The 27418-nt window shown below is 38.2% G+C and overlaps 1 protein-coding gene across 1 annotated transcript in view; it reads left to right on the plus strand.

Annotated features, from left to right (window-relative positions):
* Nucleotides 1-347: 347 nt before the first annotated feature.
* Nucleotides 348-27418, plus strand: part of dare (NADPH:adrenodoxin oxidoreductase, mitochondrial) — a 49903-nt gene continuing 22832 nt past the window's right edge. Inside the window, exons 1-5 of the mRNA XM_083125361.1 lie at nucleotides 348-397; nucleotides 14024-14190; nucleotides 15133-15351; nucleotides 18482-18697; nucleotides 26394-26586. Coding sequence (XP_082981487.1) covers nucleotides 14032-14190; nucleotides 15133-15351; nucleotides 18482-18697; nucleotides 26394-26586 — 787 coding nt within the window. The 5' untranslated portion in view covers nucleotides 348-397; nucleotides 14024-14031. The remainder of the gene's footprint in view (nucleotides 398-14023; nucleotides 14191-15132; nucleotides 15352-18481; nucleotides 18698-26393; nucleotides 26587-27418) is intronic.

A 27418-nucleotide genomic window follows, 5' to 3' on the forward strand; every position in this document is an offset into this window, starting at 1 on the left:
CACATTATTAAAAAAAATACCCAGTACCAAAAAAATCACTACATTCTTACTTGCAAGATGCCCAGGAATGCCCCAGACAAAGCATAATCAATATTTGCGTTTTCTGACGAGCCGATAGTAGAGCCATGTGCCAATTAGTCTCCTTTATCGCACAATGCAAGGACAACATTGCGTTCTGACACCGTGAAAACTTTTATTATTAGTAATGCCTAAGTTGTCAGGTTAGGCTTGTTAGTTTATTTCTCTTAGCATAGATAATAGTATATTTATGCTAAAAGAACCAAACCTAGCCTAGCAACGTAAACGTTTCTCATCTGAGATTATTCTCACGTTGTGCGATAAGGGAGACCCACCTACATTTCTGCTACCGTGAAATTGTGTTGATCACGAATCCACAGTGAGTTTGATTTTTACCCTTATTTTCATACAGCAAATCACACATTTTTTATCTTCTGAAAATGGAATTGAATGAAGGTACCAGTTTCATAGATCGGAGACCCATTAAAATCGGATATTTTGTGTTTCGCATGGTTCGTGCTTACTAATTGTGTATTGCGGAACATAGTTCAAGCATATGGTTCAAGGTGCCATTATGCTTTTTACACGAAAACAAACTCAATTTTTCACATAGAGAGTAATTTTTGTTATTCCTTTTTTCGCTTCCTTAACACACAATATGACGGGCAAATATGATATATGAATCAGCAGAGAAACTATGTGCAAAGTTAATAATCAGTAATGTTACAAACGGCGTTTTTTCAAGGTAACAGTTCGTTATATCGGAGACACATTTCTTCATTTTTACAGAAGAAACTACTTACGGAAATTAGTTTCTCTAAGGTTTCCAACGTTCGTCGAGGTATTTTATTTCATCGTGGAATCTATTTGACAGGGAAATCATGTATTTTTCAAGAGAAATATCTCACCGACGCACAAGTGCCATTGCTTTCACTGCGTGAACTGGATGCTGCATACGTTTGATGACGTAACCCCCCTTGTTTTAACTATGCTTGCCTAACCTAACCTTATTGGAAATGGTTCGTGGGGCTATCCGTCAGCTACCCATGCATAATGTACAATTTGCGCACGTGACTAACACGATAGTAGGTATTTTTCAGTGAAGAAGGTTGGAAACACTGCATACCTACAACACTAGTCAACCTCTGCCCACCATATTGTGTGTTACGGAAGCGAAAAAAGGAATAACAAAAATGACTCCGTATGTGAAAAATTGTGTTTGTTTTCATGTAAAAAGCATAATGCCACCTTGAACTATGTTCCGTCATACACAATTGGTAAGTACGAACCATGCAAATCACAAATATCTGATTTTAATGTGTCTCCGATATAACGAACTGTAACCCAGCATTTTACTCAGGAAAGGTCTTTAGTATATTGCATACACTTTCCAAACCTCATAAACAAGTTAGGAGAAGAGGATATAGATGAATGGAGGCTCATCATTGATTCAAGCAATAAACGTTTGAAAGGTGTGTTGCCAAATAGTGGTAGCAACTGTTCCAGTCGCTCATTCTGTCCATCTGAAGGAGAGACTTGATAATCTTGAGGGGCTACTAGAAAAAGTAAAGTACAACAAAAATGGAAAGGTGGTACCAGCGACGCTGAAATACATCAATGATGGCCAACTACTGTTTGTTACAGTGCACAAGAGAACATGTCATACAAGAAGTTGTTCATCCAAGCCATGTAGCGGTTTTCATGTTTCTTTCCTTTGAACTTTATATGTTACAATAGGCAATGTGAAATGTGATTATAAATTTCATGTACTAAACTATACCTGTACTAAAGACACAATAACATGCAACGTGTATTTCAATGCTGTTAAGTACGTGGCTGTATGGTTCTTGTGTAATACAGAATTGCAAGTTCAACCATGTACATATTATGTGCCATATTTAAGAAACTTGATGTGATTCAGTAAAATGGCTGTCTTTTCTGTAATCCATGCATCTTGAAGATGCAAAATCAGTTATTGGATGTAAAAAAGGTCTCAACAATTTTTTTTTTGTCGACCTGTGTAATCGATATACTTCTCTTTGCAAAATGTTATGTGGGAACAGGCCCGTAGCCAGGAATTCTTAGTAGGGGGGGGGGGGGGCAAATTCAATTCTTGAGGGGCAAATTTTTAATATATTATGTCGCATTAGCAGATATAGTAGGGTACATAGGAGGATGCGTTGCCCCCCCCCCACAAACAAAGCAATTACTATCCGGAAAGGGATGATATTGTGAAACTCCAACGAACAAAAGGAAAAAAAGGTCGAACATCAAATATGAATAAAATTTAAGATAAATAGGATAATCCGGACTGTATCTACTTCAAATATAAATGTGCTGCCGCCCAAAATAGAATCTGAGGCAACTAGATTGCAGGTCGGTAATGTTAATAGTCAATTAACACGGACCAATTTTATAAATCGTGCTTCATAATGTTTTCCTCTAGTTTCCAGTATGCAAGATTTTTACGCATAAACGAATCTAACAAGAATTCAATAACACCAATGTGTTGTGTTAAGCAATAAAAATCAAATAAAGTGAATAATAATGGTTACATATTATCTACACTTTGATGGATACTGTAAAACTTTGTAACGTACAACATCTGTTACATTTTTTATACATTAAAACGTGGGTGTCTTAGGACTACCACGGATCCTATTTGCTTCAAAGGGGAGACTCTTACATCACTACAGAAAATGTTGGCTTACTGGTCACGTTAACCAATTTGCAAAATATTGTGTGAATTGTATTATTTTATTGTTGAAAACACATTTCTTTGACACCCGACAAACAAATGGCAACCCCTTGATTGATCAATGACTTCTTGGATTTCGGTGTCATTTCATACTAAGTTGCATACAGGGGAATTTTGTATCCTCTTTACATTATGAAAAAATATGTTCCTTAATGACTATAATATGAAATCAACTATACAGTGTATAAGGGGCCTCCTTCATCTTACTCCATCCTTGCTGCGTGAGGTCTCACGGGTGCCTGTCACCACCAAAGCATATAAACCCCAAATATCAGGTTTTTTTTTATACTGATACTGATTTATGTGAGTCACAGAATGGCTTAAGATGAGTAAAATTAGGAAAATCCACTCCACACTCCTCAGCGGCTGGGTGGCCGCGGTGGCTCAGTCGGTAACGCGTCTGACTACCATGCTAAAGGTCCCAGGTTCGATCCCCAGCCCCGGTTCAAATCCGGGAACTTTTCTAACGGTGGAAGTGGACCTGGTGCCCACCCAGCGTCGAATGACATGGGTACCTGGGGGAAACCCTGGGGGGTAAAGGCGGTCAGGGGCGTGATGCTGATCACATCACCCCCACTCACGACCGGATCAAGAAAGTGTGGGGCGTTTCCCCCTACACCCCCTACACGCCTTCATGGCGTGGTGCTATGCACAGGGGAACACTTTACTTTTTTTACCTTTACAGCAGAAGAGTTGACAGAATGTTTTGGCAAAAAATTAGGTTATAAAAAAGGGAAAGTTTCCGTGCCATGAAGACACATTTAGGGGATGTGGGGATAGATCCACACACATTATCGACCTCGGCCAAATTGAAGGTGATGTGGTCAGCACCATGCTCCGACAGCCGTTACTCCCCAGGGTTGCCCCCAGGTACCCATTAATTTGAGGCTGGATGAGCCCCGGAGCTGTTTTATGCGGGACAAGACTGGAAAAATTCCTATCTTAGATCACCCACCCCAGGAACTGAATCCGGGTCTCCCACGTGGCATACAAATGCCGTACCGACTTTTTTTATTTTTTAAAGGAATACCCCTAAGCGGTAGTATGCCCTGTTATTAACTTTTTCTCAGGTTGTCATTTTTTACATTTTTGGACAAACACAAACATCCAAACCGGGATTCGAACCCAGGACCTCTCACAACGCAGTGTCATTTTCTTGAACCTATATACGCAGGGCAATTTTCACAGTGTGTAGAGGACACAAGGCGAGCAACTTTTCTTATACAGGGTGGAGCATTTTCGACTACACAGTTTGAGGTTGGCAACACTGCAAAACAAATGCATTGGGAGGGCTGTTCCTTCTGCCTTGTGTACACTGGGACTTTGGATTTCAGTAGCAATGGAGCGTTGGCCTCTACAGCAACGTATGTTTTGTGTAGAGTAGTAAGTGTTGACGAAGTCACTTGTAGCGGTGCAGCGTGCATTCCGCAGGGAGAATGGTGATCAACAATGCCGTGGACGAGTTCCTAACAGGAAAACAATCATTGAATGGTGAAAACAATGGCGTGAAGTTGGAAGTGTTCAAAATAAACCACATGTAAGAAAAAGAACAGTCAGAACACCAGAGAACATGGGTCAAGCGTAGCTTTTAAGACAGTCTTGCACAATATGTTGCCTGCCAGGGACGTCATTTGAAATATGTTATTTTCAAGAATTAATTGTGTGCACATTGTTCATGTATACATTTTCTGTAATCCAAAGGTGCAAAGTTTGTTCTAGAAATGAAAAGTAAATGTAATCAGCAAATCTTCTGTCTTCATTATAAAATAGGTAGTCGAAAATGCTCCACCCTGTATTTGTTCGTCCAGTTCTTGTTTCGATGCTACAAGCCATCGAAAAATTGCATTATCTGCCATTCTTAATGTATGCAATCCCAATTAGCTTCATGGTTGCAAATGGCATTTATTTTTACTGCCGCTAAAACTTTTAAAAGCAATAGAATACTATGATAATGATAGCATGCCAACAGTAAGTCAACACTTACCCTTTCCTTTATAAAATACATTTATCATATCACACACCCATGTTGCTTGTCATATTTGCCCCCTCAAAAACACCATTTGAAATCATCGCATTAATGTAAATTACAATGACAAATCAAATTACACGTGTTAAATATATTCTTTTAGGTTGACATTCGATTTCTAAGGGGGAGGGGTGGCCTTGCCCCCTTTCAATGTCCCTACATTTTATAGTTTCACCTAGAAATTTAGTGTAGAGGAATCTTATCACCAATCTTATCACCGATATTAGACGACATTAGACTCTTAAAGAAAATCAAGTATTTTCAACAAGCGATTAAAGTTCAAAGCACTACGGGGGAAGAGGGTGCAGTGGCGCAACCACAGGGGGCAATGGGCATTGCCCCTCCCCAACCTTGGACAGAAATCAATTCTAGGGGGAAAACATTGAGGTCAAAGAAACAAGACTAGTAGAATCTAAGAGTAACAGGACAAAATGATACTCAAGATACTCTTTCTTGCATTATTTCTTCCAGGCTGCCAAAAGCACCTGCAGGGGGACACAAAGGGGCAATTGCCCCCCTAGATATCACATTTTATACACATAAAAATACAATTCGTAAAATTACTGCTTTTCTTGAAGTTTTGTCAAGTTCAGAGCCATAGCTAGTGGGCGGCGGGAGTTGGTCCTGGGTTGCGAACGATCTAAATGAAAAAGAAAAGAGAATGCCATGGCACCCCATGGAATTTTTTGTGCCATATTAAATCAATATTGTTTTCAGTTTGCAAAAAATTGGTTGTAAGAGATTCTTGCTCGCTTCGCTTGCAATTTTATTATTTTCTGTAATGCATTCTAAATTATCAGAGAAAGAAGTTATAACTAATTACTTCACACTCTTGCTGCTAAACTATTTTGTCTTAAATGCATGAACACAATTATTTGAAGGAAAAGGAGGGCAGCATATTTCACAGATAATTTATTTATTCGTTATGGTGCCTCTATGTTTCTGCATTATATATATATATATATATATATATATATATATATATATATATATATATATATATATACACACACACACACCCAACAATGCAATGAAACTAAACAGAGAGATAAAAGGAGGATTTTCTTTCCCGACTGAACTTTCATCAAGGCTTTTGCCCCCCTCCCTAATCAGAGGGTCTGCTCAGGCCTATGCCTGTGTCTGTGCAATAATCTCGATCAGTAAAGAAGAGGATGGTGGTCGCCTTTGCTGTAAGGGGAGTTGTGGAGCACGTGGTGCTATTAACACAGAAGACTATCACTGCGAAGTGATACACCGAGGAGTGCCTGCCCAAGTAGTTCAAGCTCTCAAAAACACTCATCCACGCTCAAAGGCAGACGCTTAATTTTACCACCATGACAACACTCCTGAGCACCGCTCCAAAGTTTGCATCGAGTATTTGGCACGTACGGGACTGAAATTGCTGGGGCATCCTCCCTACGGTGCAGACCTCGCTCCATGCGACTCTGCACTGTTTCCTCACGTCAATAACAGGCTCAAAGGAATAGGTTTTCCAATGAAGAGAACCTTCTAAGGGCGTGGGATGATGAGTGTACCCACTTCCCTGAGGAAATATGGAGGAGTTGGTCAACAAATGGGTTTTTTAGGATGAAGAAGTGGTGGAAAGTATTTTTAAAGATTTTGAAAATGAAAGGTGTATTGCAAAACCTTCCTAGAACCTTTTCTATTTACACTCCAAAAGCTACCTGGTGTAACCCATATCACACCACAATATTTATTGCTTTCTAACAGAAATAATAAATGTGAAACACTATCACATTTTCGTCATGTTTGATAACTGACCCAGTAATCTCTCCTACATCTTTCACTGGACGACTTCCATGGTAGGATGGTTATACAACGCACTGCGACGACAGGGGTCGCTGTGCAAACCCCAGCCTGGGCATGGTTTTTTTTTATGAGTGTCCCTAAATCAATTTCATATCATCACTCGTTCTCATCGTCACGATTAACTAGAAGTGGCAGAAAAGAGACGTTAAGTAAGAAAAATCAAATATCCACTCTCTCTCTCCCTCTCTGTACCACATGCTTCACTATTAGCAAAAGGTAGACGTGGTAAACAAAAAATTGAGCAGTTCAAACTCCATAGAAATACATTCAAGAAAACATATCCAAACACATTACGCATCTTTAATAATATAAGGCCACTCAGAATGTCTAGATACTGAAAATCGTGAAATCATTTTCCAAAATCTGAATGTGCAAAGAATTTTTTTTCCCAATTCTGGTACGACATTATGGAATCCAACACACGTTCCTTAATAAATTACCAAATCCGTAAGTGTCTTTGTTAAGTTCCTAGAGCAATATAGGATATAATTGTAAAGAACAGTGAGAATTCCAGATAGGAATGTGTTCTATATTTTTCACAGGGGGGGCAGTTGCCCCCCCCCCCCCCGCCCCCTCTCTAGCTACGGGCCTGTGTGGGAACCGATTATCTTTCGTTTGTGATGTTAATATTTTTATATATATCACTGTGTGCATTTTGACCAGCAATCTCTTTCTCTAAATATATAAAGTATTTATCCAATATTGTTTGTCATGTAAAAAATTCTTCACAATCTTTCGTACGTGTTGATCAATATTTCATAAAAATGAAATTAAAACGACATACCTTTTTATGATGCAATTTTTTTTTAATGTTTCAACAAAATAAACATAGGACTTCATCAGATTAAAGCACATGATATTAGAAGATTAAGATGTTTAAGTTGAACATTTTAAACTTTTAATACCATGTCATTTTATCTGAAGAATTTTCTGCTGCTTCCTGAAGAACATCAATGTTAATTTGGGAGGAAATGTCAATGAACACAAAATACACCACAATTAGGTGCGTTATTTTAATTTCATTTTGTGAATTCATGTAAAACATGATGTGCTGTTAACTAGTCTCCATGATATGAAAGACAGAGGATTTGAATCCCAGCTAGATCATGGTTATTCTCTCAACCAGTTACAATCTTTGTCATGACCTATTGATTTTAAACTAGTGGCTCAGAGAATAAAGCAAGTGGCTTAAAGTTCACTTTATGAAATTAACAAATGACACTCCATCGATTATCACAAGCAACCAGCCTATATCAGGCGAATTAATGACAATAGGCTTCACAGTATTATAAATTACATGGCCGAGGTGGCTGTGGAGCATGCCAGGAAGTAAGATCGCGTCTGCTGGCAAACTGGATGCAACCTCCACGTAACTGGAACTGCTAGCTATGTAATGAAATAAGCTTGTACAATTACATTCACAGTTACAATTAAAATGAGTACTTACCTTCTTGCAAAAGGTGTGAATAATGTCCTCCTGCATCCACACATTTACGGCATATTTATTGGAATTGGGCACTTACGTCTATCAGTTCCTCTTCCTAAATTGCTTCAATTTCTCTCCTGATATTTTCTTTCAATTCTTCTAATGTATGGGTTCAGGTTTAAAAGCTTGGTACCTCGACACGCACATGTCATGAAAATGTCTGTATCTTGTGCAAGGCACCGTTTTTTGAGGAGTATGTTCGAATCATGCTCCAACATTGTCTAGTTCCTTCTCAGTAATCACACACCATTTTTACCCTTTGCTCCTTACCAAGAACAGACCCTGATTCCCTAAATTTGTTCACAAGTATCCGAACACTGCCTCTTTGTGAAACAGAACATCTGGGAATTCTGCTACAATGCACATTATAACTTCTACAAGAATTCGTAATAACGTATGAGTTGTACATAAAAATTTGTTCTTTTAAATTGTATGTATATCGTGAAATTGTCCTCCTCCGTGGCCATGCGGTCCAAGGCACCTAGCTTTGGACGGCGGCTGCGGGAAGGCTTGGATTAAGTCTCTGGGTATTTTCGAACTATGTATAGGGCTGGTGGCAACCAACCATCGTGAGGAAATTGGGGAGCTACGGTCTCGAAAATCTCCTATAATGGCTGGGGGTTCGACGTACTAACCCCATGTCACCCCATTACCGGTTGAAGAACTCCACACCTCTAGGTAGGATTGTGAAGGGAGATTGGCAGTCGGGAGATAGGCCTTGGCAGTCGGGAGATAGGCCAAGGCCCTTCAAGGGCTGTTGCACCACGGATTCCACATTGTGACATTATTAGACTGCAGAAAAGCACCAGTAATACGTTAGATAAAACAAAACAATCTAAAACGTTTGTTCACCTTAACACTTCACAAATACGTGCAAACTGGACACCAGCTATCTGGATACTGAAGCACTGACATTCCCAGTGCTAATGTCAGCATACAGCTGGGGGTCTATATGCTGGCAGATGCGGCCTTATTTCCCAGCACACTAGCCACTGCCCTGCGACCACGTCGTCTATGGAAGGCACTCTATTAATTCGGACTACCTAATTTTTCTTATGTGTAAATATAGAAGATTCATTCTACAAACTTATCAATATGATCTTTACAATGAATGCTTGCCTAATTTTTTTTTAAAAAAATAAAGGATATGCGTAATAAATCTAAACGAGAACAAAAACATATAAGTCAGTGGTATGCATCACATGGGATAAACCCACAAATGATAGAATTCTCCCCCGGGTTCAATACCCATTGGAGGCACATAGTGGTTCGGATCCCACTTTAAACTGTAGGTCCAGTCCCAATTATCCTTACTGTGCACAAAGAAGACTTAAAACACCAAATCAATCAATCAATCGATAGAATTCCCAAAGCAACACGCAGAATAAAGTACATAACACAAAATACCAGTATACCCCAACTATTTTCAGATGGCAGAAGATTCAACCCTCAGATGTATTAAAAACTGCCCATAAATTAAATGACTCTAAATCTGAAGGCTACTATGGTATGTCAAATTTTGTTTGGGAGACAATATCGGGTGTCCGAGAAGTCTTTGTATGAAAACAAAAATTAACTGTATCCGCTATATGCAACATAGACATGAAAAAATGGTACCAAAATGTTCGGAAACTATTCAAGTTTTATTGGCAATAGGAAAGAAATCAATAAATCTCCACGTGAGCACCCTTGGTAGCACGGAGTACATCTAGTCTAAATTCAACTTTTCGCCATGCATTAGCCAACATCAAAGGAGGGATTGATGTGATGACTTAGGTTATCCGTTGTTGCAGAGTTGCAAGATCGGATGCAGGAGTTCTGTAGACATTGTCTTTCACATAACTCCATAGAAAAAATCTAAAGGGGTTATGTCTGGACATCGTTCAGGCCACGCCGTCGGTCCATCTCGACCAATCCATTTTCCAGGAAATGTCTGTTCAAGGTAGGAACGAACCTCCAGACTCCAATGTGGCGGTGCACCGTCTTGTTGAAAGATAACATCTGGGTGGTATTCTAGCAATTGAGGAACAGCAAACAATTGCAACATGTCGAGATACACTCCAGATGTTACGGTGTCCTCACAGAAAAAGAATGGTTCGATTATTCTGTCATGCAGCAGCGCGCACCAAACGTTCACCTTCGGGTTGCCCATGGTCGGATTCCTCACCTCATGAGGGGGCTCTTTACCCCAGATATGCACGATGTTTGAAACTGTCTCTGCACTGTTTTTTGTGACCTGCTCTCGTGAAACTACAGGACACACTCAGCCTTTTTCTGATTTGTGTACATTTCCGGTTTGTTGGACACTGGCACTGCTACACTACTGCAACGGTACAGAAATCTGAAACAAAAAAAAACTTGAATAGTTTCCAAACATTTTGGTACTATTTTTTCATGTCTATGTTGCATATAGCGGATACAGTTAATTTTTGTTTTCATACAAACACTTCTCGGACACCCGGTAGAATTCATGTTAACCCTAGAAAGCTAACATGTTCTATTCCAAATGCTAAAGCTAACCATTTGTCTGCTGGACTACTGATTTTTTTAGAATTAAAATACAGCATAAATTTTGCTAAACATATTTTATTCACTACAAAAGTTAGTATTTACTTACAGAAGATATGAATAGCATGCAGGAATGCAAAATTACATTTTTATAAGTCTTGCGTACACTCAAGACAAAACTTTGGTGTTCACCACACATATAGTCCAGGGGCATATGTCAATATTTCTATAGCCCGAGGGTTTTTGAATGAAGGGAATATATGACTACCGGTAATATGTTGCTAGTGTGGTACACAGTAACACACTACCAGGTGTTTTGCCTGCAATTATAGCAGAAGGCCTGTGTGACGTCACAAATCCAAGACAGCTACCACTTCATGTACTAATTAAGAAAATCCATCATAGCTCTTTTAATACTGATTGAAAAAGGAACAAAATTCATCCTTACAGTTTTTTTCATATATATCGCACTGTTATGGAGATATATCTAGTGAAACTATTTCGTGCCCTTTTCTGCAAGGATTCTATGTATATTTTACACTTTACTTGACATTCTGGCATATAAAGGGGGAAAATTACTGCCTGTGATATATTGTTGATGCCTACTATTGTGGCGTATTGCCTGTGTGACATCATACATCCAATACTTGGAAATAACTCCTTCTGATAAAAAGTGTAAGGGGAACTTTGGTTGAGGCAAGACTTGAACCTTGAACATCCCTTTTCGCGAACAGATACCATCGTAATTTGAAGAGATACTTGATTTTGGTGTCACACAAAATTCTGACATCTTAAAAATCCTGTCATCATATTCGGGATGTAAGACACACCAAAATATCAACCTCACTTCCAGCAAGTACATCCTGGACTGCATTTTGCAGACTAACATTGCTCTGACGTCTAGAGCCTCCCCGATGGCACAGTGGTATTGTCGTCGCCTTGTGATCAAGAGGTCCCGAGTTCGTTACCTGGTGGAGGCACATATAGCGGTTCAGATCCCACTTTAAATTGTAGGTCCAGTCCCAATTTGCCTTACTGTGCATAAAGGGGACTTAAATAAAACACCAACTCAATCGATCAATGATCTGGCATCTGGACCCATGGGACTTGAGTTGCGTGCTGCCCATATGTGTTTGTGATTGTCATTTCATCTTAGAATTAATTTTCATCTTTGAAATTAGCCAAAAGTAGCAGAAACGAAAAGTAAAATAAATCAATTCATTCTTTCGATCTGTCATCTTGTTCATCGAATCCAGGAGAACCAAGATTTGCAACAGATTCAAGCACATAATCTTCTACGCCATCAAATGCATTCAACAACCACTTTTTTGCCTTCTTTGCAAGTACAAACACAAACTGGGATACCATTAATAGATAGTGTGAATGCTGCCACCAAAGTGACCCTCACGCCTTTTACCAGGAGGAGTTACTTCCAAGTATTGGAGTGAAATAAAAGCAGAAAAGAAATCCAAATCTACCCAACCCAATAGTCTCTTGAATGGAGAAAGAAGAAAAAGTGGATGACAAAATGATCATTCTTGCTATATTCACACTACCTAGAACTTCAGAGGGCCTCCCTGATGGTGCAGTGGTAGTGTCGCAGCCTTCTAATCAAGGGGTCCCTGGTTCGATACCCGGTGGAGGCACAAGTGGTTCGGATTCTACTATAAACTGTAGTTCCAGTCCCGATTATCCTTACTGTGCATTAAGTGGACTTAAAAACATCAATTCAACTAGAACTTCAGAGAAGATTACAATTGATATGTGGTTGTGGAAAGATTAAATGTTCATATATATGCTGGGATCAGTCCCTGCGACGTACTGAAGAAAAGTGTGAAAACAATGATTTACAGGACAGAGCCTCAGATAAGGGTGACGTGGAATTTGAATAATGTTACTATATTGATTCCATGATATTTCCCAAATGATTGCAACCACTCAAACTTGATGAAAGGTGAGCTGCTTAAGTTTCAAAAGACAATGCGGAATTCATAGGTGACTCCTTTACTGTAATATTTATAATAATAGTAATGATAACGATAATAATAATAATAATTAATATTTTTCACTTGTTATTTATTAACAGAAAATCTGATAAACTAACTCTAAATCAGGTCATGGACAGTATTTCATGTGCAGAACCTTCAAGGTGGCCATGTTGGATTTGGGAATTCTTGTAAGGTCGCTGACACATTATCCAGCAAAACACCTGTAGTAATACATGATTGCATGCCTCCAAATGAAAGCATCCTCCATACACATGTCTTCCCTTCCTGTAAGAACCCAACAAACTTACAAATGGTCAAAATTACTCCTAAAGGAGTTTAGGAGATATGGTCGTTTTTTGTTGAATGCCAGAATGTCAAGTAAAGTGTAAAATATGCATAGAATCCTTGCAGAAAAGGGCACGAAATCGTTTCACTAGATATATCTCCATAACAGTGCGAGATACTAAAAAAGGCAAGAATTAATTTTGTTCCTTTTTCAATTCTGAACGAAACATGTATCTATAAGGTTTCTTCCAATACCACTATTAGAGGAATTATGATGGATTTTCTTAGTTAGTGCATGAAGCGGTAGCCATCTTGGATTTATGACGTCACACAGGCCTTCTGCCACAATTGCGGGAAAACACCTGGTAGTACGTGATTGTGTACCACAATAGCAACTATATTACCGGTAGACATATATTCTCTTCATTCAAAAATCCACGGGATTACAAATGCCCCTGGACTAATAGCTTTGGAGCAACGGCATGCAGAAGAATTTGGCCATCCTCCGCTTGCTTGAGGGGAAGAATGCACAAATCTTCCTACCTGGTTGTTTTTGAGCTACTACAACATTGTACATTATTTTTTTGCATTTTCACATTCAGGATGTTAGCAAAGTCTTGCAAAATGTCGTAGAAGTTTTGGTGTACCTAGAGACTAACGTTTCATCTGCCAGATGATGCAAAATTAAAAACCATTAAAAACACACTGAAGGAATGCTTGTAAAAGGACACCGATACTTTCCTGTCAGTCTCTCTGACCCAAATGAAGGTAGACAGGGCAGGGAGCAGAAGAGTTAATTTTAAGTGGGTGAAACAAGAAAACGGCACCACATGTGTAGTCTGCCAGACGATGTTTTAGCTTTCTAGGCTAATCAGATTTGTGTATGCTGTTCACATCTGGTGATCATAATCATCATGCAAATTCAAACTATGAAAGCAAACAATATTTGTATTTGTAAGTTCTTTCACATTTTATTCAGTAAAGTCCGTAATATTGCCACTTTCACTACTTTCCACCCCTGACCACCTCTCTTGCACGTGGTATCTGATTCTTAGTGTATGTATTTTAAGAAGCATCATTCTGCATGACTACCACCAGTGGAAATGAAATTTTTTGTATTTTAGGGTTGGAAATGAAATCATCATTGTTAAAACGAGTTTTACAGAAATTTCACTTGCACTGTAGTTGTAAAATAACTACAACAGGTGTAGTCAATGGAAAGAATTCACCCAAAGTGTGCATTATTGGCAGTGGACCAGCTGGATTTTATACAGCTCAGCACCTGGTGAAGGTATGTTCCAATTTTTGCTTTGTTACATATTGGAAAGTTAGGTTAGCTGTGAAAAATGTGATGTCATTGGAGCATTCCAGCATTACGTGTGTGACATTTTACACTTAAAATGTAAGGTTATAGTCATGAGATTGGATTAAAATATTCATAATGAACTGATGTCATAGAATTATGAAGTACTGTACTTTGTGGTGTCTGCTAACATATGAAAAAAACTTGAGTGTGAAGTCATAGCCTGAAAGCTTGAAAAACCTTTAAAAATTTAGCAAGGTTTGTCTTCATTTGTCTGTAGCAAATAAGCTACAGGCATGGTCGTCCAGAAAGGGGGGGGGGGAGTTGCCCCCCTGGAAAATGTAAGTCAAACAAAAATTATATACTTCACACATATAATTTCATTTCAGCCACAATAATGTGTGTTAATTTTTGCATGAATATGATAAATTCAAATTTAAGCAATGTTTTTTGAGGAAGTAACACTATTATTTTAGAAAATGTGCCTTGTTTGCCCCCCCTGGAAAAAATGCCTTCCTTGCCCCTCCTTGGAAAAAATCCTGCAGACGTCCATGGCTACAGATGATAGTAATTTTAGTTGGTGAAATATACAAATTATATACATTCACAAACATTTAATCCTTAGTTTAATTAAAAACAATAATAGTTATAATTTTCAGATAGATTCATTTTGTTATTTACATGGAGTAGGACTGAATGGCCCCCATATGTTTGTCTCAAACAGATATGTTTGAGAATTTAGTTACAAAATATCACTAAAACAGCTGAACATAAAAATTGTATTTAAAAGAATGAATATTCAACTCATTATTATTGTAGTGGTAATATTAATTCTGTTTCCTTTATTGTACATATTTGAATTTTTGATGTAAAGTAAGACATCACTAACTTTTAGTTACATACATATAACAACTGTTATATTTTGAACAGGTGATACCTGATGTAGAAGTGGATATATATGACAGGCTTCCTGTACCATTTGGTTTGGTGAGGTTTGGAGTAGCCCCGGACCATCCTGAAGTAAAAAATGTGATCAACACCTTCACCAAAACAGCCAAGAGTAAAGGTGTGAGGTTTGTTGGCAATGTGGATGTTGGGAAGGATATCACTTTGAGAGATATGAAAGAAGCATACCACAGCATCGTGTTTGTAAGTATATTACGTAATGATGTTAACTAAGGCTTATCAGAGCTTGGAGAAAAGTGGCTTTAACCAGGCTCAAAGTTATATTGAGCCTCCCAGATGGCGCAGTGGTTGCATCATCGCCTTGTAATCAAGGGGCCCCTGGTTCGATACCCGGTGGAGGCACTTAGTGGTTCGGATCCCACTTTAAGCTGTAGGTCTAGTCCCAATTAGCCTTACTGTGCATAAAGTTGACTTAAAACACCAAATAAAAAAAAAAATCAAAGTTATATTTTCATTGCTATGATTCTAGACTGATTCTGCTGATGAGTTTTTGTTATTTATGACAACCTTTTGTTCATTGGAAATGGTTAGTTAGGAAAGGTCAGTGTCTCTTCTGAAATAATTTATTCTTTGGTTACAGTAGTGGCTATGTTAAATTTGATCTTTGTTCCAAATTGATTTGGTTTCTTTTTACCATTTCTTTCAAATGCAATTAGTTATTAAGCATATATCTAATCAATTCATGGGATTCCAATATAAATTATGAAAGGTAAGTGAAATTTTCATTAAAAGATTATGAATAATTGTGACGTTTATTTTTGGGTGAGCTCCACTGAATTACCCCATCTTCTTTATGTTGTGAATACTCTGATTTGTATCAAGAATGTGATGTTGAAGAAATTAAAACATAATTCCTTAAGTTTCTAACGTTTATTGTTCTTAATTAAGATCCATCTCAGCGTTATAATATCACTATAACCACAAACCCATTGAAAATCCAAAGAACCTTTCTCTGGTAAATTATGCTGTAACTCTCATACACATCTTTTTACATTTCACACTTAACATTCTGCTTCCTTCTTCGTTGTCCTGGCAACCCAATCAAGAACAGATATATCTGTCCTAGACTAGATAATTTGCAAATGTCTAAAAATCGGAAATGACTTCCGCTTCCGATGCCACTTTTAATTACACATAAATAAAAGAAAACTATACATTTGATAATATTAACCAAACAAATAAAGCATATTCCATGTCGAAAATAAACAAGTAAAGCGCTACATATAGTAAAAATAAACAAGGCGTATCGTAATGCAAATGCACAAGTATGATTGAGTTGGTGTTTTAAGTCCATTTTATGCACAGGAAGGCTAATCGGGACTGGACCTACAGTTTAAAGTGTGATCCATACCACTATGTGCCTCCACTGGGTATCAAACCAAGGACCCCTTGATTACAAGGCGTCGATGATACCACTGCGCCATCAGGAAGGCACGCTGTCTGCAAGAGTTGCAAGCTCTACTCAATAGTTCATTTGTCTTACTCATGGATGGAATGGGTGATGGAAGTCTCTCAAAAATGCTTGAATCAGTTGCATTTCACATTATATAACTGTTACTAGACTTTATATTCTTTCTTGGGTAAAGAATAAAAGTTATATTGCAGTCATTAACCTACTGTACCCCATCAAGAATTATGTTGATTTTCTTTTTAATCTACAGATTTCAATGTTTTATGTAATATAAAATTGGATCCAGCACTTGGAAAAACACAAATAATGAAGATATTTGATCCCAAAGTATGGTCTACGTAAGTAAAAACTTGCCATCTTGGGGTAATTTTGCCACTTTGTATTAGTAAAACCATTTGTATGCACACTAAAATAGTGAAAGAACTCGTCAGAAATTATTATCAACTCCAAACCTAACACTCCTAACCCAACGACATAAAATTATAGCTGTTGTTATGGAATGTTATATTGGGTGCTATATTTACTTGTACAAAGCCTTCAGGCTGTTCTGTTTCATTTAGGGTAACATGCTAATTTAATAGATGTATTTTATTTCACAATAACATATCTCTGCAAGTGAAAAACAACGGAAAACATTAATAAGCAACATAACAGTCATAAAGCATGCAAAAATCCTTACTTTCTCGATCAGAGGGGCAATTGAATATGGCTTGTTTAATTCTGATGACAGGGGCTTAGAGTATGTGATACTGTTGTAGGGTAGAGATCACAGGTAAAACCATGGCCTTGCACTGTCTTTTGCTTTCATTTTTCTTTGTAATTTTTTTACCTAGTATTGTGCATGAATCTTGCACTGCGGGATGTGGAAAAATATTAAATTCCTGCAATAAAAAAAAAGTAGTTGCTTTTGGTCTTCCAAGTATAGGCAGATTTCGGAAGTTTCTATGTCAGCTAGTTATAAACCTACAATTTCTCATGAATACATTAAATATCTTCTTGATACAAAGTTTAAGAAGTTATTAAAGAATTTTTAAATACATTATATATTTTGGCAGTTGATTTCTTAATAGCTTTCGTCCTTGAAGTGGAAATTCGTAAGTGAGGGATTCTTGTTTGACTGTAAACGACAAGAGAAATAACACATCCTCATCATTGCAATTAATGCAAGAGGTAGAAATGCAATGTAAAATAACCTAGATAGAAAAAATAAAAATATTTTCATTAGTGGTTGAACTTTGGCATGGCCAAACCTAAATAATATTTTATCCGAACATCAGATAATTTTCTTTCTGGATTTTAAATTCTAGATATTGGATAATCTGATATCCACATATACATATTATCCAGATATCCAAATTGTTCAGATTTTCTGGGTATCTGAATTATCTGAATATCCAATATTCAGATTATCTAAATTGTTCAGATATCCTAATGTGTACATTATCCAGACAGTTTTTATCATTTATCCGTTTACGGGCTATCCACATATTCTTTTATTTGTAATGTTCATATTTCACTGTACAGATTTTCTACAAACCCTTCCATCAAATCTGTACTATCCAGATTATCCAAATTTTCCAGATTATCTGGATATTAAGATATCTAGAATATCTGTTGAATCCAAAACAGATATCAGATAAATTGAAATCCGTTATCTGGAGCTAAAACAGAAATCGGACGAATTGAAATCCATTATCTGTATTTAAAACAGATATCAGATAAATTGAAATCCGTTATCTGGATTTAAAAAAAAATATCAGATAAATTGAAATCCGTTATCTGGATATTTTGGTGATCCCCTAGTAAAACTTACATTTGCATTCATCGCCAATTGAAGAGGAAGGAAGCGCACCTCTCCCTGCCCATCCCACTTGATGCAAGATTTCTTTTTTTTCTTACTAGACGTATGGAGCAGAACTGGACAAGCATTTTGGCCTTCCTGGTGAAGATTTGCCGAATGTGTTGTCTGCTCGTCGGTTCGTAGGTTGGTACAATGGACTTCCAGTTGACAAGGATCTTCCGGTAGACCTAGATATAGAGACTGTTGCTGTTCTGGGGCAAGGAAATGTAGCTTTGGATGTAGCTAGGATCCTATTGACACCCATAGATAAATTGCGGGTAAGTTTATTTTGCATTTTTACAATGTGTGACAAAAACTTTCAGGATAGACACCAAGTCATGCTGCAGGTATTGAAATTCTGCTTAGTATCTTGAAAATAGAGTAATATCAAAATACATTTGTGTATTTTTTTTGTCAGTTTGTGGTAGTCACAAGCAAGCCTTAGCAAGGTCTAATATGAAAGGGTTGTTCAAAAAGTATTGCTCCACATTTTTTTTTATTGAGAACTGTTTATTCTACATAAATGAAATTCACAGTCAGCATGTATCAGCTCAATATGTTATTTTACTACAAATTCTCCATTCAGGTGTTGTCCCAAGTTGTGACAGTTAACTCCGAAGCTTACATCAGTATCTTCCACAAACTCCAGAAGCGATTCCAGCAAGTGCGATGTAACAGGAGACATCTTGCCCCTGCATGACAATGCCCGCTTGCACACAAGGCTGAGGGCAATGGAGTCAATTGCTAAAGTTGGGTGGACTCTACAACCCAGATCTTGCCCCATCAGATTCTATCTGTTCAGTCCAATGAATGTGCAATGCACAGAACAAGGTTTGAAGACGACAAAAGTGTTGTTGGGGCCATCAAGAGATTGCTATGGGAACTGATACAGGAATAGCACACATGCCATCGTTTTGAGACTTTGCTGACTGTGGATTTCATTTATGTAGGATAAACAGGTCTCAATAAAAATAAATGTGAGCATTACTTTTTGAACAACCCTTGTTTTCTTTGTTTGTACAGCTTGACTGAATCCTGCATTATTATTAGAGAAAGCTTTTGGAAAGTGTGACCTGAGAGCATGTCTAAAGTAGTACAGGCACGAGGAACAGTTTCCATATCTAGCCAGACACGAGAACTTGAAAGTGCTCCTCCCCACTGACCTTTCCTCGTGCGGAGCTGGAGAAAGAGAGGTCTGTGCGCTGGTTGGTTGCAGGAGGGGGAGAAAACTTAGCATTGCGCTCATGGGAGTATTATTGTACTTGTTCTCTTGGAAATATTAAACTTTGGTTGGTACAGAAAAACACATGAACGGAAAGAAGACACGTTGAAGATTTTGTTTGTGGTAGAAAAAGTCAAAACTTCCATTTCATTAGCCATTACTTGAAGTTACCTATTGGTTGTCCAGCGAAAAGAATAGACTGTTGCTTCAAATGGGCTTTTACTTTCCCTACCTCCTCCCTGTTTTTAATTTTGTTTTCACTACTGAGCGTAAAGGTGAACACACTTGCTTTTGTTTCGAATGTAAAACGCTATTCTGGAACTGGTTAAGCTTTCAGACCAGCAAAATTTCCTTCCAGCAGCGCGTGTTTTTAATTTTATTTGTGCCGGGGCACGTGCATGGAGGGGAACAGCGAGCCCAGCGTTGTCGACTGCTTTCCACCCCACGCCCTCAGCCAGTACTGCAGTAGACAAAATTTCTCGGAAGGAGAGGGTAGGGTGACTGACTGACTGTTGGTTTCGACGAGGATTGACTCTGGCGGATCTGAAACATTTACAAATATTATCTTGTGCAATTAGCATTTCAAATGTAAATAGTAAATTACAAAACATCACCTACTTTTACATTTTATCATCCAGAACAAATTCCACAATGGCGAACCAAGAAAAATATTACCATTATTAAACTCAATAGAACACATCATGCAAAGCTTAAGACGGCATGAACAATTTACAGCAATCTTATCCTGCGAGCTTTCTTCGTGGCATATAAATCTACTGTTTTCTCTAGAAAATCATCAGTTGGAATCTTAGGTCCCTCAATGCTTATTATCATGCAATGCATTAAAGTTCCTAGTAGCATTCTACTTCTTGTCTTAGTTAGTATTCTATTCCTAGCACTGAAAGACCTTTCTATGCTGGCTGTCGTTACGGGAATGGTTAGAAGGATTTCACATTGTTTTATCAACTCGCACTATCCCACGTCAGCTTCTAAGATTTTCAACAATGGATTGTCAGCTTCTGTATACATTCTTTATATATTCCATTATCAAGCATCGACTTGACATACAATTTGTAGGACTTGAGGTCAGCAAGAATGCCTTCCACCTTAAACATGGGAAAACTAGCACAAAAACTTTTGACTTCAGTGTCTTGCAAGTCTACTACTGACTGAAAGGTTTCAAATTGACTTGCGAATCTCATGGTATGAATAGATTGATCGTTGAACCTGTTTTCCATTTCTTCAATTACACTTTCCGTGTATTCCTTCATCCTGCAGAAAGTTTTCCTAGCATCTTCATCAGCAACCAGGTGCGCTTCAGATCCGATATTCTTCAGTTCAGTCCGAATACTTTTTTGCATACTTTTTTTTATACTGTTGATGTTTTCACACTGATTTGCAATATCCTGCAAATACAATTTGGTTGAAGAAATTAGAAGGATGACTTTGGCCAGACTCAAATCCATCTTTTGCAAAGCGTTGCTGAGGATTGAAGGTGCACTGAGGATTTCATTCATCACATTGCACGTAATAATGAAACTTTCATTTCTGATATCCAGCAAGATGCCTCCTGCCAGTGATCCAAGATCCGCCCCTTCATTGTGGATATGCTCACAAGCCATTAAAATTGACTTCAAGCTTCTGGAGACAGCGTTGACTATTCTGTAGTGCGACAACCATCTCACTTCAATACATTCTGGAATCTTGATAACTGGCTCATCGATTATTGCCTGAATATCGTGCAAAATATTTTCCTTTTTAGGCGACTTGCTAAACAGCTTGTAAATGTCTTTCAAAACGTAAAAAAATCTTTTTACTTTTTGGTTTTTATTCCTGCAGGAAGCCGCTGCAAGGGACAAAATGAGCGCTCTACAGTGTATATACACAGAATCTCTTTGTGAGCCTTTTCCAAAAACTTCTTTCTCACACCTCCAACATTCCCAACCATATTTGAGGTACCATCAAAGCCGAAAGCAACAAAATCATTGTATGTTAAATCAAGAGCTGCAAGCTTTTTGTCAATAGTATTTGCAATACTTTTCTAACAATCGCATAAAGATTTTTTTTTTTTAACTCAACACTGCCGGCCCCTGTGGAAGAGTGGTTAGCACATTGCGCTACGATGCCAGGGATCCTGGGTTCGAATCCTGGCCTGGGCATGGATGTTTGTGAGTGTCCATTCATTAATTTCATCATGTCATCACTCATCCCCATCTTCGCAAATTAGACAAATGTGGCACAAAAAGCGAAGTAAAATAATAATAAAAAAATCAAATCAAATCAAATTAACTCAACACTTTTCAATCAGTCCACCTTTAACTCAATAAACGATTTTCTTATATTTTACAAATAAACTGTTGTGTATCAATTACAAAGAAAATACCACGTCTGTTTTGATGACAACGAGTCGGCGCTTTTGGTGTGGAAAGCACTACTGCACATTCGAGATGAGAGAGAGGAGATAAGGCAAGTGCGGTTGCCAGTTTTATTCTGCTTCTTCTGTAAGATTGGACAAGTGTGGGTGTTGTTATTTACAGATGGAAATATAAAGGCAAAAATATTCGACACGCAGAGTAATGTGGTCCCAATGCGAAGGAAACAACGGTAGCAGGATAGTTTTATTCTTTGGTTTTGTTGTACAGTTTTGTCCGGGGGGGGGGGGGGAGGGGAGGGTGGTGGTAGATTCCCTCCAGCCCCGGAAAGGTGCCTAAAAGAAACTCTGGTTGGGTTGTGTTTCTTGTGCTGTAAAAAACCGTTGGTTTTAATAGTGAAATATGAGCGAAAGTAGTGTAAAGAAGAGATGGCGTGGTGAGGTTCTCAAAAGTAAAGAAAGGCAAATGGTAATGAATATTTTTGTTTATTTAAAACAGAAAAATCTGGATCGCAGTGTAAGTTGGTTAGCCAGCGAAGCAACTGGAGTTTCTCGGGCTACTGTGTATAAAGTTCGGGGTGAGGTTTCTCAAGGTCCTCTTGAAACACCAGGTAAGAAACAACCCAGGAAAAGAACGCCAATTACAAGTAGAAATGTAAAATATAATGATTTTGTCAGAAGTGCTGTGCGACGAAAAGTTCACGAATTGTTTTTTAAAAACAAACCCCCAACACTTAATTCGGTTCTTGCTGCTGTTAGTTCTGACTCCACGTTACCGAATTTTAAAAGATCAACGTATCATGTCTTTCTCAAAGAACTTGGCTTTTCGTATGAGAAAAGGGGCAACAAATCCATGTTAATGGAAAGAGAAGATTTAATTTCTCTTCACCATAAATATTTAAGAGAGATTAGAAAGTTTAGGTGTGAAAATTGAAATATTGTTTCCACTGATGAATCCTGGGTGAACACTGGAACTCAGTCAATTATGAATGGAAAGACAAAACAATTACAACTGCAAAACAAGTGTTTCTGGCAGGTCTTTCCACTGGATTAAAAAATCCATTTCGCGGAGCACGATACGCTTTAATGCATGTGGGTAACGAACGCGGTTTTCTGCAAAATGCCCAACTTGTGTTTCAGTGCAAAAAGAATACAGCAGATGCCCATGATGAAATGGATGGAGAAACGTGTGAGATGTATTTTCGGGAACAGTTGCTCGCCAATCTCCCTCCGGGATCTGTTATTGTTGTTGACAATGCCTCTTACCATAGCCGCAAGCAAGAGCCAATGCCGACAACCTCGTGGAAGAAGAATGATTTAAGAGAATGGTTGAAATCTCATGACATTCGTTATGATGACGACATGTTACGGAGAGATCTTCTGGAACTTACAAATATTCATAAAATTAAGTACGATAAGTATGAGATCGATGAGATGGCAAAACAGATGGGGCATACGGTGCTTCATTTGTCCCCATATCATTTCGAACTGAAGCCGACTGAACTTGCGTGGTCACAGGTTAAGCATTATGTGAGGTGTAACAACACTACATTCAAAACTAAAGACATTGAAAATTTAATTACTGAATCATTTAAGACGGTAACAGTTGAAAACTGGCAAAATTACGTAAAACATGTCATGGACATAGAGATGGAAATGTGGAATGCAGATGAATTGCAGGATGACGTTGATCAGATAATAATCCACTTGGGTGAAGATTCCAGCGAGAGTGATGATCTGACAGAAGAAAATGATTCTGGTGATGATTCTGCAATGGAAGGAATTAACCCCCTGGAGTGACATGTGAGAGAAAAGTAAGTTCATTAACAATTATTCTTTCAGTTTATGTAATTTTGTGAATTTGTTTCTTGTTTTTAATAATAGCTAACCGTGAACTTATTTCTTCAATTTGTACGTACACCCGATTCAAGCGCTACGTATGTTTGTTTGGTCTTGTACTTTCACTGCCAGCAGGTCCGTTACTCACCCCTGATGCAAGCGGCAATGCTGTTCTTATATACCCAACAGTCTATTCTTTTTGCTGCACAACCAATAGCCCTAACATCAGTTGAAAGGTGGCTGACTATAAACAAAGTCCCCACACTAGAAGTAGCCGAAACCGCCAATTTTCTAGAAGTGTGCTTAAGACACAATTATTTTCAATTTGAAAATAATTTCTATGAACAATCTGACGGCCTTGCCATGGGAAACCCACTATGAGCTCCCATAGCAAACATAGTTGTGCATTTGGCTGAAGAAAGCATACTCCAAAATCCAGAACTCAAATTCATCAGATATGGATAGTACGCTGACGACACCATAGTCATACAAAAAAACTGAAGAGATTAACCTTTTGTTGGAAAAACTATATAGCATACACCCCAGACTAAACTTCACCATAGAACATGAAAAGCAGTGCAAAATCAATTTCTTGGACCTCGCCATCAGCCACGGGATCAACAAGTTCATAACCACAGTTTTCAGAAAACCAGATTCAGGTAACCGATATATCCATGCTCTATCAAACCATCCACCCAAGCAAAAGGCAAACATATGGCTAAACTTCTACCGAAGAGCCTTCTCCTACTGCTCCAGAGAAGAAGACCTGAGGGACGAGATAGCAACCATCACGGAACTGGCACTAAAGCATGGATATACCGAATGTCAACTCTCCACATGTTGCAGCAAAGCTGAAATCCTGGTCAGGCAGCCTGCACCATCAACACAACCTGCTCCATCAATGCAGTCAGTAACAAAATTAAGTGGTTTGCCTTCTCCTACCATCCTACCACATCTAACTGCCTTACCAAAGCCCTCTGCCCCTACAATATCCAAATAGCACACAAACCGACCTCCAAAATAGCTGACCAACTAAACAAACATAAACGATATTTCCTCTCCCCCTCAACAACCCAGGTGTTTATGATGCTGAATGCGAGTGCAAGGCTCATTACATCGGCAGATCCATCAGTCCTATCAGTGAGAGAATTCAGCAACACCTATCAAATGCAAAAGCAGCCCAACCCACAACCGGACTTGCAAAACACATCAAATTCCAGAACCGTAAAATCGAAAAAGTACATGTCAAATACAAAGCACACACTCTCACAAACACAAAAATCAAAGAAACGCACGCCATCATGCACTACAACAATGAACTCAACGTAGATAGTGATCAGGCACACCATGCTTGGCTTCCTTTACTGTAGCAATTAACACTGGTGAACAGTAGACGACACACACGCAGACACACAGCCGACAACAGCACACCTAGCTTCGATTTAGGAAGAAACATTGGAAACGCGCCAATCAACGACACAGTGAATTCCAACGAACATGGTGGCAGTGGCTACTGAAATTAATAGAAAATTACTTAAAACAGCTTCGCGGAAAACGTAAGTACCTGATTTATTGAAGTTGAAGTTGTTTGTCCATAAGGAATACATTCAATTCTGTAAATACTGATTCATCATATTTTTACAGATCGTACATAGATTAATAATGAACTTGGAAAAATTGCTTCCACTTGCAACATGGGGAGAAATTCATACTCTCTTGTGCCATGTTTTCTTTTTAGTAGCGAAACTGTCACTCTTCGCCTTAATGAAGGTAATTTGCACTTAGATATAATCAGACCAAAACTTGGCTTAGTATCTCGTAGAGCATGAGCTTGGTGTACCAAGGATGGGATTAAATCCCTGAGTGATCATACATTTTGTATAAGACGTAACTTTACAATCTGAATACTGACACTTTTTGACAGGTTAGTGAGCTCAACTCCTTTACTGAGTGAGACTTTTGGAACATGCTTTTGTAGTTAATCTGTGTATGCTGATTTGTAATTGTTAGGAGGCATGCATATTTAGTTTTTGACGGAAACTGGAAATGTGAACTAATACATTCTAATGTTCATTATTAATGTATCTGAAAGGTGTGAGGTGCATTTCCTGCCCTGTTTTGTCACAAATGATGCGAAATGAACTGCAAATTTATAGTTTATTTACCAGCGCAACAGTTTCTGAAGTCTCAATTTTCCTGTGAGTTATACAATTCATGGAAAATAGATTCTGCTGTAAATATTTAAGAATAAACTTAATATTCTGGTAACTACATAAATAAGTTATTAGAACGGTTATGTTTATTTTGTAATAAGTGCAGTTTTTAAATCAAATTTTGTATTATGTTTACAATTTTAAAACCAAAATTTCATTTTATATACTGCCTTTGGTCTGTTTTTCTACTGCTATAACATTGAAATTTTATTTTATTTTCCGTTTTTGAACCTGAAATTCACTCTGTTTTTGTGCTGAAATTTTGCTTTTTCATTTACCAAAAATATGTGCCTCTAGAAATTGTATGAATGAATGGTTGTTGTTTTCAGGAGACTGATATAACTGAGCATTCCCTTGCTGTGTTGTCCAAAAGCAAAGTGAAGCGGGTTCTGCTTATTGGACGCCGAGGGCCTTTGCAGGTGGCATTTACGATCAAAGAACTTCGAGAGATGATAAATCTCCCAGGATGCAAAACTGAGTTCATTGCTCGAGATTTTGAAGGCATCCGGGAAGTTATTCCAGGTAACAATTTTTATCAGAGTGTAAAGTATTATTCCATCTCTAAATAAGTATATTTTTTTTGTAGTTTACGGCTGTTACATGCATAGAAACATAATTTTTGATGTAATATTTTGGGAGAACACACGGTCCCTTCATCACAATTGATTTAATTTTTGTTTATTATGTCCCGCACTGTGGCCATGCAGTGTGAGGGGCAAGCTTTGGGCTCCAGCTACGGGATGCATGCAGGTTCGAGTCTCTAAATAAGTATATTTTTTTTGTAGTTTACGGCTGTTACATGCATAGAAACATAATTTTTGATGTAATATTTTGGGAGAACACACGGTCCCTTCATCACAATTGATTTAATTTTTGTTTATTATGTCCCGCACTGTGGCCATGCAGTGTGAGGGGCAAGCTTTGGGCTCCAGCTACGGGATGCATGCAGGTTCGAGTCTCCTGGGAGGAAGAATTACAACTTTTCTCCTGAGATTTTGGCCATTGTATGGGAGCGATGGCCACCCACCATTGTGAGGAAATTGAGGAGCTGCGAATGAGTAGCGTAACCCAATCATGGGAACCTACAAAGATCGGGGTTCGCCATGCTGGCCACATGTCACCCCGTAACTGGTTGAGTGATCTCCCTGGTGGGAGCGAGGCTGGCAGTCGGTTGGTAGGCACTGGCCCTCAAGGGCTGTTACCCTACGGGTTATTATTATATCATGTTTATTATTTAAAAATAAATGTCTCATGAAGGAAGCGTACATACTCCTAAAACATTACAACAAGAATTGTGTTTTTTATATGCTTGTAACAGCCATAAACTATATGTACATACACGGAAAATTGTAAA

This window comes from Lepisma saccharinum, chromosome 7 (assembly GCF_977018435.1).
Source record: "Lepisma saccharinum chromosome 7, izLepSacc3.1, whole genome shotgun sequence".
In the NCBI taxonomy this organism is placed as follows: Eukaryota; Metazoa; Arthropoda; class Insecta; order Zygentoma; family Lepismatidae; genus Lepisma; species Lepisma saccharinum.